This window comes from Glycine max, chromosome 12 (genome assembly GCF_000004515.6).
Source record: "Glycine max cultivar Williams 82 chromosome 12, Glycine_max_v4.0, whole genome shotgun sequence".
In the NCBI taxonomy this organism is placed as follows: domain Eukaryota; kingdom Viridiplantae; phylum Streptophyta; class Magnoliopsida; order Fabales; family Fabaceae; genus Glycine; species Glycine max.
Window position 1 is genome coordinate 1055258 of NC_038248.2, and position 19995 is coordinate 1075252.

The 19995-nt window shown below is 31.8% G+C and overlaps 2 protein-coding genes and 1 non-coding gene across 9 annotated transcripts; all 3 read left to right on the forward strand.

Moving 5' to 3' along the window:
- The first annotated feature begins 252 nt into the window (after window positions 1-252).
- LOC112998623 (small nucleolar RNA snoR117) lies at window positions 253-331 on the forward strand. Its single transcript, XR_003263717.1, has one exon. It is a non-coding gene; the product is annotated as a small nucleolar RNA snoR117 (small nucleolar RNA).
- Window positions 332-5837: 5506 nt separating this feature from the next.
- GRF13 (growth-regulating factor) lies at window positions 5838-9889 on the forward strand. The gene is made up of 4 exons (XM_003539994.5): window positions 5838-6238; window positions 7052-7412; window positions 9105-9508; window positions 9588-9889. Exons 1-4 carry the CDS (start codon window positions 6028-6030, stop codon window positions 9593-9595), a joined length of 984 nt encoding a protein of 327 aa, XP_003540042.1. The 5' UTR covers window positions 5838-6027; the 3' UTR covers window positions 9596-9889.
- A 1117-nt stretch (window positions 9890-11006) lies between these two features.
- On the forward strand, window positions 11007-18983 carry LOC100788295 (GPCR-type G protein 2). Of its 7 annotated transcripts, none has more exons than XR_417017.3 (13): window positions 11007-11389; window positions 11485-11693; window positions 11874-12124; window positions 12466-12544; window positions 13121-13209; window positions 14073-14165; window positions 15401-15427; window positions 15576-15662; window positions 16586-16657; window positions 17564-17694; window positions 18260-18411; window positions 18519-18581; window positions 18674-18983. XR_417017.3 is itself a non-coding variant. In XM_003539996.5 (12 exons), coding segments are annotated over exons 1-12 (1407 nt in total). In that variant the 5' UTR covers window positions 11007-11174; the 3' UTR covers window positions 18521-18983. The 7 variants fall into 7 exon arrangements, 4 of the variants coding, with proteins under 4 accessions (XP_003540044.1, XP_006592004.1, XP_006592005.1 ...); XR_001383708.2 differs by having other exon boundaries at window positions 18524-18581; XR_005887531.1 differs by lacking the exons at window positions 18519-18581; window positions 18674-18983 and adding an exon at window positions 17471-17495 and having other exon boundaries at window positions 18260-18394.
- The last annotated feature ends 1012 nt before the right edge of the window (window positions 18984-19995 follow it).

Sequence of the window (19995 nt, forward strand, 5' to 3'; positions counted from 1 at the left end):
GATCTGGGCCGAAATTAAAAATGAAGGATACAACCATAATAATTACGCGCAAAAGAAAATTAGGGTTTCATACTTTCATTTCGTTGTGGCCTATTTAATCCGTAACCTAGCATTTCCAGTTCTCCACAGACCACAGCTGCGCTACTTTCTTTTCTCTTCTATTTTATGAGCTTTACCCCCCCATTGGCCATTGCGTTGTATTTCATATTTCTACTTAATTGCAAGTCTTTGTTCAATTCTACTTTTGATTTTGGCCTGTGATGCATCAATTTGTCCGTACCATCTGAGACCTTGTCTCTGATGAATGCTCAAATTCTTTAATCTGAGGCCTCCCTTGCCACTTTGCTCTCTTAATAATTGATAATCGATTTTTTTTGTATAGCGATGGCATGATTGTGGACAGTTTAATTTTGAATTTTTTAATGATATACTGATTTTTTTTCTTCATTCTTTTCTATGTTGTTTTCATTTATTTATCGAATTTTTCCTTACCATTGCTTGTTTGTGAATGTAAAGGCAACAAATTAGAGTCTCTGCGTTGCTTATTCAATAGCGATTTCAGCGCTGTACGTTGCCGATAAAATTTTTGAGCTGAGATATTGTCGTGGGTCCCTTTAGGCTCATGCATTCAGATGTTCATACACTTTCTTCCGATTGTTGTCAATGGAAATCTTTGCTGGGAAATTTACATTTTTGCACGCAGGATATAATGAACAAGTGTGGCCTGTTTGGATTACAAACATGTTTTTTTAATTTCACTTTTAATCATAATTTTGTTTAAAAAATCCTTTATATTCTTAAATGAGTTAACTCGTACCTTTTTGTTGTCATCTCCTTTAAAGAATATCCCTCCACACATTTAAACTTAATATATAGTGATAATTTTTTATTGTCACAGTTAAAAAAGAATATTTTTTTTCGTGAGCTTGTCAAGTCATTGACTTTATAGATTGATCCCTATTTAAGAGGTTAAATATTTTCCAAAATTAGAGAACTAATTTTTTCAGTGTAATGCCATAATCAAAGATCGAAACCACATTTTTCTCTTGTTATTGAGAAAGAATGTTATGCATTTGTAACTTATAAAATAAAGACTAAATGATAATATACGTAGAAAGTGAAAAAAATGTTAAAATTGCATATATACCTAAAACAAAGAAATGAAATATAACAAAATATGGGGTGTTTTTATTATCTTTTAATAAAAAAAAAAGACTCTTCCCGTAATGAGAATATTTGGCTACTAAATGTGTTGTCGATTTTATAGGTTATACAAAAATGAGTCGAGAACTCCTGATAAAAGAAAATCTGTTGGAATAGGGTTTGGGTCTGGAAAGGCCCACACAGGTCTAAAATCTGGATGATAATACTCGATGGGTTAAAGATCAATCTCAAACGTGCTTTATGTGGGCTTACGTATGATGAAATCTGTGCTCTTTGTGAAGTCACATCGAAACTGTGGAACATATTTTGAGGGATTGCAGATAGGTTAAGTTTAAGCTTGTGTGGATAAACTTGTGCAGACCTTTGTCTCATTGGAACATGGTTGGTTGTATGGCCAATCTTTGGCATGATTTTGCGGGAATTGACAATCTGCAACGTTAAAAAAAAAAAAATTCTCCCATACTTTGAGGGTCAAGTTAGTGCGTTAATGTAGGGGATGGGGAGGCATGTCTGTGAGTGTGAGGGAGGGGAAAGGTTTGTGCATAAATGGGTGTGGGAAAATTGGTGGGGGCAAGAGTGAGGGAATGACTAATGGAGAAAACGTGGAGACATATCGAAAAACTTCGTTTTCCTCTTTTTTCAAATTCCTACCGTTGGATTCTACCATTGTAGATCCTACAACAAATAAGTTAAGAATCCAAAGTGGGATTCTACTGTTAGAGTAAAAATAGAGATAAGTTCTTCCACTTTACATGGAACCCATAAAAAATGCCTAAAAATATAAAATGAATTAAGATGTTTTAATATATAATCGAGAATCCCTTTTATAAAAAAATTATGAATATTATTGTTCCAAACTTTGTTCATAGTATTTAGGTGTAATAAACCAATGTTATTCTTATACCACTAAACACAATTAGATGTCCGCAAGACCTAAATGAGATATAGGGTTGAGAACCTTATGACCCTACATCGATTATCATACAAACGCAAAGCAAAGAGTTTAACATGTATAACCTAAGTGAGAATGATGCTAAAGGTCTTGGGTATACTTTCTAACTTATGTTATATAAACTTCCTCCTCCTATAAAATATTGACTTGAGCGTAGCTCTTACAAGTATACCACTAAAATTCGATTTGTATGGATCAATATTAATTATGTTCGAATTTCCTTCTGATTATTTTAAAAAAAAATATTAATTACACAAATACATTCATGATTATTGTTTACGGGATGGTTATGTCTATAAATTACAAATTAGTGTTTTAACTATTTTAGTGATGCTTGTAAAAAAAACCATTTAGTGATCGATAATTTTATTACTTCATATAAAGTAGTAAAGTCTCTCAGTAGTATCTTAATTCTCATTACTTGGGGTTGTTTGGTCATGTGGAAAAGAAAAAAATGAAACAAAACTTATTCTTGAATATTAATTTTTTCCAGCAATCTCTTAAAACTATAGATTACAAGATTGACTTAATGATAAATAGAGAATGAAATGGATAGAGATTGTGTGTTTGAATCTTCTCACTTTACAAATATTAGTGAGTTTTCATTTGATAAATTCATCCCTTTATTTATAAGTAAAACTCACTAAAATTTGTGATTTTTAACTAGTTAAAGAAGTAAAAACAAAAAAAATCTTATTAAGATACCTAAAAATATGTTTTTATATGATTTAAAAAATAATAATTTTTAATTCTCTAATTAGTATCTTTAAGACACTATTTAGGTATTCAATAAATTTCACATAGAATCACAATCAAATTCACTTACTATTAGGTATCCAATAATACAATCATAATAATTCATCGAGAAATTTGGTACGTATTGCATAATTATTCAATAAATTAGTCTTATAGATGAAATTGTGTTAAATATTAAAAAAAAAATCTGTCAACCAAATTGAAGCAAAATTGTCTCCTGTAGTTCATATGCGTGATTTCTATGATTAAAAATTAAAATTAACTTAATTTATGACATTATTAATAAATTAATTAACATAAAGTAAAAATATTATTTTATAAGAAATAAATTAACTAATTATATTTAAATTAATTTTTAGTGAAAAATATTGAATAAAATAATTTAATATATTTATTATGTATTTCAGTAAAAAAGTAATATTATTATATACATATTAATCAACCAAATTTTAGTATATAAAATTATTAAACGTAGAGCCAAAATAACATTTTTAATAAATATATTTAGCTAATTAAATTTAAATGAATGTTCAATTTTAAAATTTGAACTTCATAATATAATTATTATTCTTATAAAATGATAAAAAAATGTAAAATAAAAAATATAATAAAAACAAAAGAAAAAAAATATAAGAATGGAAAAGTAAAAAAGAAAAAACATATAAACACAAAGAAAGAAGAGAGAAGGATAAAAAATAGTGAAAAGAAAAAAAAAAAAACAAGGAAGGAGGGTGCACTACAAAGAAAAGACAAAAAGCAAAATTACAAATTTCATCCCATTATTTGATCCAAATTTATAATTTTAGTTTCCTTATAATTTAATTCACTAGATTTCTAGTTTTTTAGAATAATGTTATTTTAGTCTTCAACCCTTGAGATTGGACGTTGACGGTTATGCCAACGTTGATTGTCACTGTTGCACGTTTATTAGACGTTAATTTTATATACTTAATTAACGTCAAACTCCAATAAAATTGTGACAAATGACAATTAAGATAAGTAATTAACCATCAACCTCTAATTCGGAATTGGAGAATAAAATAATGAAATTGTAAAAAATTAGGAGACTAAATTTGTAAATTAATTATAAGGGATCAAAATTGAATTGTGAGACAAATAAAGAGATCAAATTTATAATTTTGACAAAAAAAGAAAGAAAAAAAAGGAAAGAAGAAGAAAGAAACTCAAGGGAATGAGGGAAGGGGTATGTGGGAGAGTGAGGGTGTAGTCCATTGTACCGTTCTAGAACTTGATAGATTTAAGAAGTTTTGTTATTGTTTTTTTTCAATTTCATTTGAAATTCCAAACGTCATCTCAATCCACTCCAAATTACAAACCTGAATCCATTTCGAATTTTAAATCCCCAAAACCCCAAATTTAAGAATTATATACATACAATACAATTGACACATAGGTTTAGGGGTTTAGTTTTCTCAGATAATATGTAGAAGACAAGTGAAGCCAAAGAAACAAGATAGGGCATAGGGGTGTGGTCCTTGAATGATGAAGTATGGGTGACCAAACAATGAATAATTGAAGCATCTTTGACCATTGCTTAAGTTCGTGTCTGTTCAATAATATAGTCCCTTTGGCTAAATAGGTACAGGGTACATAGGCAATGATACAGAAACCAATAAGCCTAAAACTGGAATTGCACGCATTTTGCATTGGTTTGCTTTGGACCACATTTACAATTTTGATTTTGATTTTGTTTTTTGGCAATCTGTCTCAAAGAGAAAGAGATTGAGGCCCACATCGAATGTCACCCGCATTCCGGCAAGTAGTGGATGGTTTCCTCCAGCGGTGGCCAATTCATTCATTCTAAAATATCTGTCACTCGTCGGTGGGTGCTTTGCCTTTGGGCCACTGGGCCCGCAATTACTCCAGCCCATCACGCCTTGTTGCTGTCCGTTATAGGGTAGCATAATAAAAGTAGATCAACAAAATGAGTAAATGACAGCAAATGCTACAAAAAGAAAAGAAGAAGAAGAGAGAGTAAAAAACACTTCCTCTATTTAAATTATACTGTATATGGTTTATATATTAAATAATTATCTTTTTTTACCAAATATTAAATAATTATCAATAATTTCAGGATTTATCCATTTTAAAATATTTATTATTTCAAAAGAACATCTATTACTTAATATTTCATTAATTTAAATTAAAGTTTACTATCAAACTGAACTTAAGTATCACTTTTAAAATAATTGTTACGTGACAATAGTATGATACCATAAAAAAACTTTTATACTGAGTGAATTTTTATGATTTTTTTTTTAAATTATGTTTGTTTTAATTAAAATAATGTTTTGTTACAACAATTTGTTTTTTTTTAAAAAAAATTAGTATGTTTTCTAATTAATTTAGTGTAGTAAAATATTTTTTATAAGCTTTTATGTTTAGGAAAAAATATTTTTAATTTGTTCTCATGACCATAAGAGAAATTTTTTTCACAGTTAAAGTTATATGATTGATGTGAAAATTTGTAATTTTTTAAAATACATCTGCATTCACAATCATGTAAAATTCTAACAAGAAAGAGAATTGACTCGAATAAAAGTTAAAATTAAAAAATAGATAAATAAATAAATTTGTCTTAAAAAAAATGATATAAGATAAATTTATTTTTAAAAGATAAAAAATATAAATTTAATTTTTGATCTTCTAAAAAATATAAATTAATCTTATTATTAAATTTATGAGACTATTTTATTTTTAAATTATGATGTTCAGAGATAACTTTAATAAAAAAAAATTATATTTTTTATAATTAATTTAACATAAAATTATAAAATTTAAAAGATTAATTTATTATTAAATTATTTAGATTGTAATTTTCATATTTAAAGATTAAATTTAAATTTTTGATGAAAGAACTAATTTATCACCCATAATACTTTCAGGCAGGAATTTGGTTAGAAGCTGTAAATATTAAGGATGAGTTTTGACTTGAATGCAAGTTTACTTTAAGTATTAATTAGTTGGAGCATCACAAGCAAAGCAAACCCAAATCCAAATGGTTCCTTCCGACAAAGCTCGATCCGAGTGTGATCTCATGTTTCGGCTCTAACTATGTTTGATTTCGATACCCAACAAGAGTGTCGTGTTATTAATAGGACTAAGAGTAGCGCAAGTAGACAACAGTGGAAAACATGAACATCAGTGGCGGAGGAGGAACTGTGATGGGTTTCAGTAGTAATGGGAGGTCCCCATTCACAGTGTCTCAGTGGCAGGAACTGGAGCACCAAGCTTTGATTTTCAAGTACATGGTTGCGGGTCTTCCTGTGCCTCCCGATCTCGTCCTCCCCATTCAGAAGAGCTTCGACTCTACTCTCTCTCACGCTTTCTTTCACCATCCCACACGTGAGTTCTCTCTAATCCCGCTTCCTTTGTTTATGATAAATTAAAACTTGTTTTGGTAATGTTTACCTATTTTCCATTTTATGTGAAAGTAACTTCAATGCTTTTCCTTCAACCCTAATGACTGCATATGGCTATAATAGCCCTTTGTCCCTGAATGATCCAGTGAGCTTATTTATAGTAAGGATACGTTGATCTTGTTCGCTGGATTGCCATTTAAGAAGGTGACCTGATCCAGAACAAATTATCTTTCCATTTTTGGAGGGTTTTTTTTTTTGTAATTATTAGGCATCTTTCGTGTGGAGTTTCTTTTGCCTTTCTGGATGAAATTATTGAGACACAGATTTGTAATTGCTGATTGGGTTGTTTTCTGTTGTCAAATTGAGTAAGGAAAAGAAAAACCAGAACTTTTACTTTCTGCAGTGGCAAAGAGATTGAAAACTGCTCGCACTTGTCTATTATCCTCGGGAAACTTACAACCTTAATATAAAAGGAACTGAAATTTTGAAAAGCCTTATGACTACCCACTAAAATCATGGTTTAACATTTAAAAAATAACCAACTCCACATAACAGTAAATATTTTAAAACATTTGACTTAGTGACAACTACTCCACATCAGTAGTCCTAAACGCGTCATCTAACACTTTCCTTCTCTCCAGCTTTCTATTTCTATGCTTATGGAATTGCATATTCTGTTCTGGAGGTTTTTCCATTTTGTCTTTATTGCTGCCAAATGAATGGCTCTTGTTCGTTAAGGTGGGGGATGTGTTTGGAATGTTGGTAATAAAATAGCTGTGCATGACTAACTTTGCAGTGAGTTATTGTTCCTTCTATGGGAAGAAGGTGGACCCTGAGCCAGGACGATGCAGGAGGACTGATGGAAAAAAGTGGAGGTGCTCCAAGGAAGCATACCCAGACTCCAAGTACTGCGAGCGCCACATGCACCGTGGCCGCAACCGTTCAAGAAAGCCTGTGGAATCACAAACTATGACTCACTCGTCTTCAACTGTCACATCACTCACTGTGACTGGTGGTGGTGACAGTAATGGAACTGTAAACTTCCAAAACCTTCCCACAAATGCCTTTGGTAATCTCCAGGGTACTGATTCTGGAACTGACCGCACGAATTATCATCTAGATTCCATTCCCTATGCGATTCCAAGTAAAGAATACAGGTATAGACATTCTTATCATATTTTGCACCCATTGTTGCTTGGAGTTTGAAAAATACTTAAGCTATAAAGAATAGAATAGAAAATATATCTTTAATTAATGTCGTTTTGCTTGGCATATTCAATGGAACTGCCTATACTTCTTCACATTCTTGAGTTTTAATATTTTTATTTGAATTTGTTGCAGTTTTTTATAAATACTGTGAGTCTGCCAGGATAGATTTCTGATATGGGGATAGTGATATGCTTTTATTGTGCATTTCTAATTTTGGGACAGAGATATGCAAGCATTATAACTAATAACTAATTGTTAGAATGCTATTCACTGCAGAAGTATCTACATCTTTGTGTATATTGTCAAAAGAAAGACTAGAGCTGTTGGCTACCTTGCTTTGCTTCAGCTTCTGTATTATTTATTTTTTTCAATGTTGATGAGGGAGGAGAATTGTAGTTTTTCATTAAATCCTGAACTCTTATTTTGTTTATTTCCGGTTGCTGTTTTATGTTCTCTTTTCTAGTGTTGGGTGATGCTCTGACATGTGGAATAGGTACTAGATTTAAGAGACCTTCATCAATGAAAATTGTCTACAAGCTATGTCTTGTTGAGTACTTTGTGACAAAATTGTGAGAAAGAGAAATGATCCTTTAATTGTCTCTTTTCTAGTCTTTTTGTTTTCTGGCACTGATTTATTTCTGAATAGAAAATGCATATTGAAACTTTTTTTTTGGCAAAATGTTGAGAAACATTTTAGCATGCTAATATGCGGCTTGGTTGTCCATCTGCAGTAAGTATCTGTCATATGGGGATAATAAGAAAGGTAGGTGTACACGTCATGGACTGAATGGTTTCTAATTTTTGTTTGGGTAGAAAGGATGCATTTCCTTCAATGCTTATCAACAAAAGGGTGTCTCACACTTTCTCTTCATGCACTATTATATATAGCTGTGAATTTTGTTCTGTTCCACACAGCCATATTAATTTGTTCTTTCTTAAATAGTAAGTTGCAGATTATAAGACAAAATTATTTCTATTCCTCTGAATATTTATATGATATTACAATTAAATAAAATTGATAACACTTTGCTGATGGGTTTTCGTGAAAAAAAGACAAGCTGATAATTTATTCAAAGTTTTGACTTTTGCAGTTTTGCCAAATTTGGTAGGGAGACTGCAGTCTGTCATTGAATTCAAAGATTTTATGGCACTATGTGAAGTTTGAACTTCTAGTGTTTTTCACTTTTCAGCACCTTTCTTTTCTCCTTATGTTTCATTTCATCCAGCTTAATTAGGATTTTGATCGAGTAATTTCATCATATAATAGTATTTTTTCTATAATTCATTGTTACTGCCACCATATAATTTCAATGTTGTGATGTGAATTTATTCAAAATAATGAGACCTCAAAAGCTTTAATTTCATTGAATAATCCTAGTACATTTGTAACTAGGAGAGCATTGGTGGTGACCTTGTCTTGTCTTATGCTCTTTGCCCTTTTCTATTTGTTTCTTTTGCCAATGTCATGCAATCATTATCATGATTATTTGTTTGTACTATTCAGCTTGCCAATAAGGCATGTTGTTCTATTGTAATGATATGTTTCCTGTATAATTAAATATGACTGTGGAACATGTTAGCAGAATCAATATTAATTCCTTATCCCTTAAACTGTGGGCAATTTTACTTGAACTAAACAGGTGTCTTCAAGGACTTAAATCTGAGGGTGGTGAACACTGCTTCTTTTCTGAAGCTTCTGGAAGCAACAAGGTTCTCCAAATGGAGTCACAGCTGGAAAACACATGGCCTTCGATGTCAACCAGAGTTGCCTCTTTTTCTACATCAAAATCAAGTACTGATTCCCTGTTGCATAGTGATTATCCCCAACATTCGTTTTTATCTGGTGAATATGCATCGGGAGAACACGTGAAGGAGGAGGGCCAGCCTCTTCGACCTTTTTCTAATGAATGGCCTAAAAGCAGGGAGTCATGGTCTGGTCTGGAAGATGATATATCCAACCAAACAGCCTTCTCCACAACTCAACTCTCAATATCCATTCCTATGTCTTCCGATTTCTCTGCAACGAGCTCTCAGTCCCCACATGGTGAGAATGAGATTCAATTTAGGTAAAGTTTCAGCTTCTATGTATGGATTAGCTGAATCTTGTAATTATATTGTTGCAGATAATTAGAGCAGTCCTTCAAGATTTTCAGTGCAATGTTATGGAAGGATCAAATAAGTCTAGTAGTAGATGTGTGGTCCAAAGGAAATCCCATGTTCAAGTATTTTCATTCAAGCTGAGCTGTTGTACAACTTTATGGAACCTCAGCCATTTGTTATAAGCAAGACCATAATCTTCTTATTTGATGGTGGGTATTTGTTGAACCTTGGAACATTCTTGGTTTTGTATCTAATGAAAACATAAATACTTCGTACTGAATGAGTTTATGCTGAATAAAGTCACTAGTTTTGTTCATGAATTAATGCATCCCTTAGAAGTTGGAACTCCAGTTGTCTGTGCATTTTGCTTTGCAGAGGCCTCTCTCTCTTCGTGGTTTGGGTGCAACCTTGAAACTCATTTTTTTTTTCTTTTGCACTCAAGGGATTAAACGTATCAGAACATTGGGATTGGGATGAAAATGACGGAAATCATCTCATCCAGGAAACAATTTGTAACCAAACTTATTGCGTTTTTTTGTAAATGTTGACAAAATTGATTAATTAGTTTCTCGAGAATATTAAAAGAATAAACAATTATATCTTTAAATATAAGCATTGTAAAATATACTAAAAAAATAGTTTTAGGTTGATTAAACACACCACTAAACACGTGGATTAACTAAATAAAGTAGGATTAATTGAGACGTAGTTGGCGGTTTCAGCTTAATAGTGGTATATAGTTTTTTTTTTTAATAAAAGTAGTATTGAGTTTGAATCTTAAATACGCTGTATTAGAAGACTTAAGAGTTTTAACTCCTGTAATAATAGTTGTATATGCTTCAAGAAAAAATTGTCCACAAAAGAGGATACTTTTGGTCGATAAAAAAAGAGTAACTAGTATTCATTTCGTCTCAATGACTATTGTTAAATTGAAATTTCCATCAACGACTTATGTTATTTCAAGTCTACTTTTCTATCTCTATAAATAAATATAAATGAGAATTCAAGTAGAATATATTGAATAATTGTATATATTTTTATACTAATATCGAATTACGAATTGTCATAATAGTGAAAAAAAATTAATATATATATATATATATATATATATATTATCTAGAAACATTTAATAAAATTTAATTATTTTATAATGTTATCGTATTTATTAATGTAATGTTATAATAAAGCACATTTTTATTGGAATTTATGTAAAAATATTTTTCATTAATAATATATAAAAATGAAACTCAAATTAAAAATAGTTTATTTTTATAATTATTTAAAAACTTATATGTAAGATGATATTTTGAATTGATTAACAGTTTAAAGATCTTTTCATATTAAATTAAAATAAAATGAAACTCTAGTAAACTAGTAATTAAATGATGCATTGATAAAAAAGTAATCTGTTAAATTAGCAAAAAAATAAAAAATAATGGAAGTAGAATTGAATAAGGAGTGGAGATGAAAATGCAAATGAGCTTAGCATCAACCTTTAAAGGGGTTGTTATTGATGAATTGAAAGTTGTTGTTGGATTAGTGGATCTGGTCTGAGGGAGCGAGTGATGGTTGTTGATTGGATTGAGAAGAGAAAGTAATTGGAGTGAGAAATGGGTTGGGGAAGGGGAGTGTTGGAAGGTGTGGTGGTGTTGGGATGTCTGTGTTTATTGGGTTGGGCGGGTCTCTGGTTTTTGAACCGTCGACTCTACAAAGAGTACGAAGAGAAACGTGTCCTCGTCCAAATCATCTTCAGCGTCGTCTTTGCCTTCTCCTGCAATCTTCTCCAGCTTGTCATCTTCGAAATCATTCCCATCCTCTCCAAAGAGTAACCCTAACTCTAACCCTAACCTACCATCAATTCAATTCATTCTGATAATCTCTTGAGATTTGTTTCTCTGTTCTCTGTCTGTGTGTGTGCAGGGCAAGAGTGGTGAACTGGAAGGTGGACTTGTTCTGTTTGATCTTGTTGCTCGTGTTCCTGCTCCCTTATTACCATTGCTACTTGATGCTAAAAAACAACGGCCTCAGGACCGAGAGGGCTGCGCTTGGTGCTATTCTGTTTTTGTTTGCTTTTCTCTATGCCTTTTGGCGCATGGGCATTCACTTTCCAATGCCATCTCCTGATAAAGGTACTACTACCTACTACTTGCTCACCTCTTGGAAGCACTGCTAGTGGAATTGAATTGGGTGCAATGCAACTGATTTGTTTATTTAGGTAGTAAAGTGAAAATTGTGTAATCAACTCACTGCTGATTGGTTGCCTTAATAGACACTGCAATTAAAGAATATGGTTGATCCTCGTGTTTCAGGTTTCTTCACCATGGCTCAACTGGTGAGTAGAATTGGGGTCATCGGAGTTACTGTCATGGCTGTGCTATCTGGTTTTGGTGCTGTAAACCTCCCATACAGTTACTTGTCACTTTTCATCAGAGAGATTGAGGAAACAGAAATCAAGGCCTTGGAAAGACAGCTAATGCAATCGATTGAGACTTGTGTATCAAAGAAAAAGAAAATTATTCTTTGCCAAATGGAGATGGATAACAAGCAAGGATCTGAAGAGGTGATTAGATTTTTATGTTTTCCTTTCGGCATGTTCATGATGGTCGATGGGTTTTTCTATTGATATTGATATCTATGGCCTTAATAACAATTAATGATTTACATATATAATAAATATATTGACACTTGCTTTAGTTTCATAAATTAAAAGAATTTGATTTTGTAAATTTCATTTGATTTGAATTGGAAAAGGTGTATTTTCCTTAAAGGGGAAAGTTAGCGGTATGCTGAAATAAATAACATATAAAGGTTTGTTTGTCAAGGCATAGTGGTGTTATCCTGTTTTATTTGTCATTTTCTTTCCTATCATTTTCTTGCTTAATCTGAACTTGTTTGTTTCAGAAGTTAAATGCTAGATCTTTAATTAAACGAATTGTTGGTACGGTTGTTCGATCCGTGCAAGAGGATCAAAAAGAGCAAGGTCAGTTTTCTTTAACTCTTAAAAGGCCATTTGAACCTTCCACTTTTGAAATCTAAATTCCAGGGAGCCATAGTGTTAAGAATAGAACAAAGCAAGCAAAAGCTGTTTACTGAAGTACGACAGAGAGGCTGAAAAGCATCTATCTGTTTTTTTGAAAATTATATAATGAGGGTGAATTTATGCAGTGATTTGGAGCCTATGGTCGGAGACTAGTGCTTGAGTTTTCTTGGAAAATCTCTTACCAACCATTACAACTTCTTCGAGAAAAGTGTCTTTAGTTTCCTGGCGGTTCTTGGCTAGTGGCTATTTTATAGGGATTTCCATATTGAATATTTAGAGAAATGGAATGTCTCTGTCTTTACATTTGTAGGATAGTGTGTTTAAATCTGATTGGAATTCAGAAGCAAAATTTGCTTATTTGAGGGGTTATACGCGAAATTCTTATTTTGTTGGAATACTTATTGTGCAGTGATTTCCTTATTAGTGGTATTTCTAATTGTCTAATCCTATTTTTGTGTAATTATGTTAGAGATATTACTAATTACAAATTTTAAACTATTCTTGTCAAATTTGTAGATATTAAAGGCTTGGAAGCAGAAGTTCTGGCCTTAGAAGAGCTTTCGAAGCAATTGTTCTTAGAGATCTATGAACTTCGTCAAGCAAAGGTTTACTATATGTTAGATTTACCCTTACTTTTTAGAATTGTGTATGTAGTCATATTTAATTTCTTGCACCCCTTTGATCAATCCTCATATTATAAGCCCAGTTTACGTTAAAGTAAATTTCAGCACAAAATAGTTATGTGTTGTGCTTTTATTACGTTTCAAAACCCAAATGGCTTGTGTGTGAGAGTTTGTTAGAGATATAAATGAAACCATTATGTCTCCTTTTTGAAGAGTTTGGACTCTTGCTTCTGCTGATGATGATGTGTGTGTGCATGTGCATATCCTCCTCAGTCACTATTCCAAATTTCCAATATGAAGAAGTTTCTCCGTGTTAAACCCCTTTGGAAATGTAAAGCTTGCATGAAGGTTTAAGTTCCTCATATGAACAATGTTTCTCAACAAGGTCAATGCCAACAAGGTAATATTATGGTGCAAGGATGGAATATCCCACAAAGCTCTCTCCTGATATCTATATCATGGCAATGAAACATGTTTTGGATGTGAAATTGATGCCCAATGTTAATCCGACAGTTCTGCTGTGCATGGATTTGTAGTTTGCAATGGGGTCCTGCTTAAGGGTTCTGCAGCTGCTGGAATGAAACCCTGAGGATTGGAACCTGCTTCCAAACCATGATTATCTTCACCAAAAACTGTGGCATTGTCCTTTAAAAAAACTGAAAAGCAGTGTGACCAACTCCTTTTTTAAAAATGTAGATGTTATAGTGAACGATAAAATTATGTGTGTAAATTGTAAAAAAATGGCTGACTTCTTTTTCTATCAAAATACAATGTGATTGAACTTTGTCACACTTTCTTATATTTTCTTCTTTAATCTGATTATTGGGAAAACTGGTGCTTTGCAGGAAGCTGCTGCTTATTCTCGAACTTGGAGAGGACACATGCAGAATCTACTTGGCTATGCTTGTTCTGTATATTGTGTGTATAAAATGATCAAGGTATTGTGTTGTCAAGAATCAATATATTATAGGCTATAAATATTTATTCTTTGAAAGCTAATGGTTGTAACTGGTGGATTGGAGCTTTCTTAAGGTATAGATGGTTTGCATGATCGATTTGGAAATCTATTTACTGAATAATGCTGCTTAAACTAATTGTGAATTTGTTTGATAGCAACATTCTCCAAGATTGAGTAAATTGCTAATTATATTAGGATTTTGACTCATTAAATCTGAGCCCAGATAAGGCTTATGAAGTAGGATTCTGTGTTTTAACATCTGAATTGCAGGAGTTTGGTGAATTTACTAAGAGAGGAATGCTATAATTTTAAGTAAAGAAAAAAGAAAGCTTTCTTGTCTGTTTTTGTCTTTTAGGAAAGATTCCTTGTCCTATCTGTATATTATTTTCTTTTTAATTTAATTCAAACAATAGTAACAGTAATAAATAAGAAATAATTTCTAATAATTATAGGAAATGATTATATACATTTCTTGGAGGATCAGCCATTCAGCCTACACTAGATAATACTATTTCTAGATCATTTCTCTCTTGCAATTAATAGGTATCTAGGGAATAATGATTTTTTTCTTAATTTTTTTTGCATCTTATCAGTTATTGTGGCACACCATGCAGTTATAAGCTTATGGTTAAATTAGTTTATTAGTCCTCTAATTTATTTTTTAGGTTCTATTTGGTCCTCTAATTTTTTTTGGATTCAATTTAGTCTTCTAATTTTTAAAATCGTTTCAATTTGATCCTGCCATCTAAATTGGGGCCAACGGTGTTAAGAAACTGCACTTTGTGGCTGCTTTAAATCACTTGGTGACGGTTTTAAATCGCTACAAAACACACATTTAGACAGTAGGACCAAATTTAGACGACTTGATCACTCAAATTTAGACAGTGGGATCAAATTGAACTGATTTTAAAAATTAGAGGACCAAATTGAACTAAAAAAAAATAGAGGACCAAATCAAATGTTAAAAATAAATTAGAGGACCAAAAAACTAATTTAACCTAAGCTTACAGCTTGTATTGCTTCTCTCTATTATGGATTCTATCCTGTGTTGGAAAGTTCAATTGAGGCTGACTTAATGTATGATATTTTTTGTTGGTGGCATCTGTCTGATGATAATAGCTGTAATAATATTTTCATTTCTCTGGCAAATGAGTTTTCTTATTATTTTTTAATTTGTAGATAATGTTGCTTAATCATTTGTTTTTTTTTTGGCAGTCATTGCAAAGTGTTGTTTTCAAACAGGTAAATTGTATTCATCAATTATTCTTTGATTTGATTATATCTTTCGTTGTTATTAAAATTTTCCTTTTATAATTACTTGTTCCTAGCTTTTGGACTGACTCTTATACTGATAATGTGCTTCTTCGGTGATAATGTGTTTCTATGACAGGATGGTTCTGTTGATCCTGTGACAAGGACAATAAGTATATTTCTTCAGTTCTTTGATATAGGAATAAATGCAGCCTTATTATCACAGGTTAGAGTCCAGTTGCTTGCCATTGCTTTCTAGAATTAATTGGTGGCTTTCTAGTTTCTTCTCAATGTGTTTCCAACCTCTGATGCGTTCTGATTAAAGATCAAAATGGGCATTTTCTTATTTTGTAAATGTTATATGTACTAAGGTTGAGTTGTACTCGTCCTAAAATCATTAGGATAAATATATATATTGAGAGTCTGATTACAGTTAAGTTAGAGCACCCCATTCACTCTATTTTCTCTGTCTCAACATCCCTTAAATCTTAACAATAAATATCTTAAAGTTTCTATGAGAAGTTGCTCATTAAATTTCTATTTTGTTATAAAGTTCAAGAATTTGCTTTGGATTTGTTTATTATTGCTGCTTTTGAGATGGATAACTTTCTTTGTCCACTTTTGGTTGATCCTCCCACTAATCATTAATCAGTAATCACCACTGACCCTTTCAAAAAAAAGTAATCACCACTAACACTTTCGATGAGGAAGCAGAAATAGCTTCCAGCTTACATAATAGACTTGTTGAGAAGTAGGAAATTCATGAATTAAATTAGCTCTAATTTATACGCCATTGCATGCAGATCCCTAATAATTCTTCTTGTTCGTAATTTTTTCTGTCATTCAGAACTTTATTAATTGGATTAACTGGATTAACTAAATACATTCTAGTAAGATCATATATGTACTTTCTAGTTCTCACTAGTTACTCATCACATGTATTTGCTGTTTTTTTTTATTTGGATTTTTCCACAAAAGTTCTCTTGTTGGTATATTTTGCTAATTGTAATAAAAAATATTAAGTACTTAGCAGGATTTTAGAGTATTATATTTTGTGAATTTTCAATTCTTTGTTCTAAACTTATTCTAAAAATTGTGTACTGCATGATTTGATGTATTTCTTTCTTTTTTTCCAATTTTTTTGTGCAGTATATTTCCTTGCTATTCATCGGAATGTTGGTTGTGATATCAGTGCGTGGATTCTTAACCAACCTAATGAAGGTATTCCTGCTGCTTTCAATTGCTAATTTTTTTCCTTTGGATGTTGCTTGGATTAGTTATATTAGTAGTGTTCTTGATAATATTACAATCTGCTTTCATCCTCTTTTGTTGGGGGTGGGACAGTTGAGCTGTTGAGGAAAGAACTGACAATTTCATTGAAAGGAAGCTAATCTTATGTATAGTAGCAATATATGGCTTTGCACCATAAACACAGATGGAAAGTTGGAAGGCTGATTTTTGCTTACAATCTAGGATGATCTACCAATAGGGACAGATCCAAAAACTTATTAAAGGGGGACTGAATTTTTGTTTTTCTTCCTTTAAAATTGTTTAAATGTGTAACTTCTAATAAATAATAATTTTAAAAAAAATATTTACTACTTTTACTCATAAAATTTAAACTTTCAAGAAGCAATCATCTTATGAAGCTTGAAACACTGGAATCCACAATGGAAGAGAGCTTCTAGTTCTTCATTGAAGAACTAGATTTTTGTGTATTGGCTGTGGATAAATAATTATCATAGTAATTTCTTTTAGTAATTCTATTTGTTTATTTTTAGGTTCATTTGGAATAATTATGGTAGAACTACACCACTAAAATTATAGCAAGTTACTATATGTCATGAGTTACTGTTAGTTTAGAAGGATTTGTGCTTGGACAAGCTTTATTATTTGGTGTAAACCATGAAACGTCTTCTTTCAGTTTTGAGTGTAACTTCAAGGAAGTTTCTTCTTTTGTGGTTGATTTGAGATTTATCTTGTGTATTTAAGAGTTCGGCTATGATTATATCTAGTCCTATATCATGTGTCCAGGTACAGTTTGGCTTCACTAAATACGGTAAGAGATACAGTTTGTATTGTTGACTTGTTATAAAGCCTAACTTCCATTTTTGGGGTTGCATGCAGTTCTTTTTTGCTGTTTCAAGAGTTGGAAGTGGATCTTCAAGCAATGTAGTTCTGTTTTTGTCTGAGATAATGGGAATGTATTTTGTATCTTCTATTCTTTTAATCAGGAAAAGCTTAGCAACTGAATACAGGTATAAGTAGTAGTTTGCATTTATTATGTTTTAAGTGATTTGAATAGTAGAAAATAGAAACCTGTCCTGCATAAAATTTTAGATGTTATTAAATTTTACCTCTGGGTGGAGATAACAACACATTAATATTTGGGTAAGAAAGGTACACTGTAATGTTGAGTTTGTTGGCTAATAAAGAATTTTCTTTTACAAAATAGAAAAAAAGTTGTCAACAAAAGAAAAAGTGAGAACATGATGACATTTTTGGTTCGAAAAAACCTTTTTTAGAACCAAATAATCCCTGAGGTTTCCTGACATCCTCATAAAAATGCAAGAAAGGGAGAAGATAAATGGAAATGGAAGAATGAACAGCACCAGTACTCCTCTTAATGTCTATACTATCAGCAGACTGGTTTTTATGGTTCAAAGTAGCTGCTGACTAAAGTATGGGCCTGTCAGTTTGTGGCACTTGTCTTGATTGATGCAAATTTGGCATGCATAAACTGTTATTATTTCATCAAACTTCCCTGGTTTATCAGGTATTTGTCTTAACTCTTAATTATGTATAATCTGGATCTCTTGGCAGGATTATTATTACAGAGGTATTGGGTGGTGATATCCAGTTTGACTTTTATCACCGATGGTTTGATGCAATTTTTGTGGCTAGTGCATTCCTTTCACTGCTTTTACTTTCTGCACATTATACATCTCGCCAAATTGACAAACATCCAATTGATTGTGAGTGCAATTCTGCCACTTAAATCTGAGTTAATCTTCTTTCATGCATTATGAGTTCCACTTGATAAATGAATTACTTACCATGTTCTCTATTTATTTCAATGTAGAACAGGAAACATACTCCGTAGATGCATGTATAGTTTTTAATGCCTCGGGAGGTTTGATATCAGGCCAGTGAACATATATGTTTAAATCTTCCAGATGGATGCATTTGAATTCATTTGATAGCTGATAGAGGTCGTTCAATTTTTTTATGTGCCAGTGAATAGCTTGTTAGAACATCTGATGCTACTGGAGCTAATCACCAGTGAGAGGGTTGATATTGTTATAGTTAATATCAACAGATGCGCATTGTGCAAAATCTTTTAGTATACCCATTTGTTTTTGTTGATTTTCTGAGCAGAAATATTGTTGGACAATATGTTGAATGTAGATTTGCTTTTGCATTGTTAAGTATAGAATGAATTGGATGAGAATAGTTTTTGCACATGGGATTGGTACCATAAGAACAGATGAATAGTTATTGGCGATTGGTAATTTTGGATTATCAGTGGTTGAAATTCCCACTCAAATACTTTGGCCGTTTGTTTGTCTTGAAAATTTTCTTTTCTGGTGTCAGTATATCTCTTATCTAACTTGGTGATTGGCCATTGTATTATCTTTACTTATAGTAACGAATCTGACTTGATTTTAGTGACCAACAAGGCTTACTCCTCGTGGTATTGCTTGTGCTAGACGAAGATAGAATGAATGACAAAAACAATGCGTCTTAAGTGGCCTTAATTTCTAATTTGTCTTTGGATTTAACAAAGCCTCCATATTTTATGTATCTAATTCAACAATAATTGTTGACTCACCAACTTTTAGTAACTTCCCTTCCCATCTATGACTATGATGAAATCAAGAAAGGTGTTGCACTATTAAACCAGAAAAGGAGAAAAGAGAGTCATTAAACGAGAAAAGGTGTTGCACTAATAAATTCTAATTAATCATATAAAGATTGCTATAGAGTATCAAAGAGAATGTTAACATTTTCTTACTTTTTTTGTGTGTTTGGTCCTCTCATAATCAAATATGTTTTTTGTTTTATTAAACAAAAATCATTTAGTACCATCATACGTAACCTTCTATGATGCAATAATTTGTGAAAAATTGTATAAAGCAATAATATATTTTAACAAATTTTCCCCTAAACTATCTATTGTTTTACAATATTTAATTATGAAATGAAGCATTAAGAATATATAATGTTAAATAAGATAATTAATCTCATCGTTATTTTTAAAAAATTTATTAGTTTTTAATCTTTACGTAATATTTTAAAACGCTTAAGTATTTCACAATTAAGGAATGCTTAGTCCATCATCATCTCCCTTCAGCTTTCTTACATGTTGACCTCAATAAACTCCTATTTTGTTACTTATATGGCAAGAAAATTTGAAGATATACGCAAAAATGTGAGGCTTGCCACAGCGGCGTTACTCCCTGCCCCACGCCACCCTCCTCACGCGCACCTTTCCCACGTGTTCCCAGTGACTTCACACGCAAACTGGCAATTCGCAACACGCGTCTCACAATCCTCAC

Excerpts from the sequence above, each read along its gene's own strand:
- GRF13 (XM_003539994.5), top strand. The coding sequence starts at position 6,028 with ATGAACATCAGTGGCGGAGGAGGAACTGTGATGGGTTTCAGTAGTAAT. Across the intron at positions 6,239-7,051 it reads TTTCTTTCACCATCCCACAC|TGAGTTATTGTTCCTTCTAT; the intron begins GTGAGTTCTCTC and ends CTAACTTTGCAG. Across the intron at positions 7,413-9,104 it reads ATTCCAAGTAAAGAATACAG|GTGTCTTCAAGGACTTAAAT; the intron begins GTATAGACATTC and ends TGAACTAAACAG.
- LOC100788295 (XM_003539996.5), top strand. The coding sequence starts at position 11,175 with ATGGGTTGGGGAAGGGGAGTGTTGGAAGGTGTGGTGGTGTTGGGATGT. Across the intron at positions 14,166-15,400 it reads GTGTGTATAAAATGATCAAG|TCATTGCAAAGTGTTGTTTT; the intron begins GTATTGTGTTGT and ends TTTTTTTGGCAG. Across the intron at positions 15,663-16,585 it reads ATGCAGCCTTATTATCACAG|TATATTTCCTTGCTATTCAT; the intron begins GTTAGAGTCCAG and ends TTTTTTGTGCAG.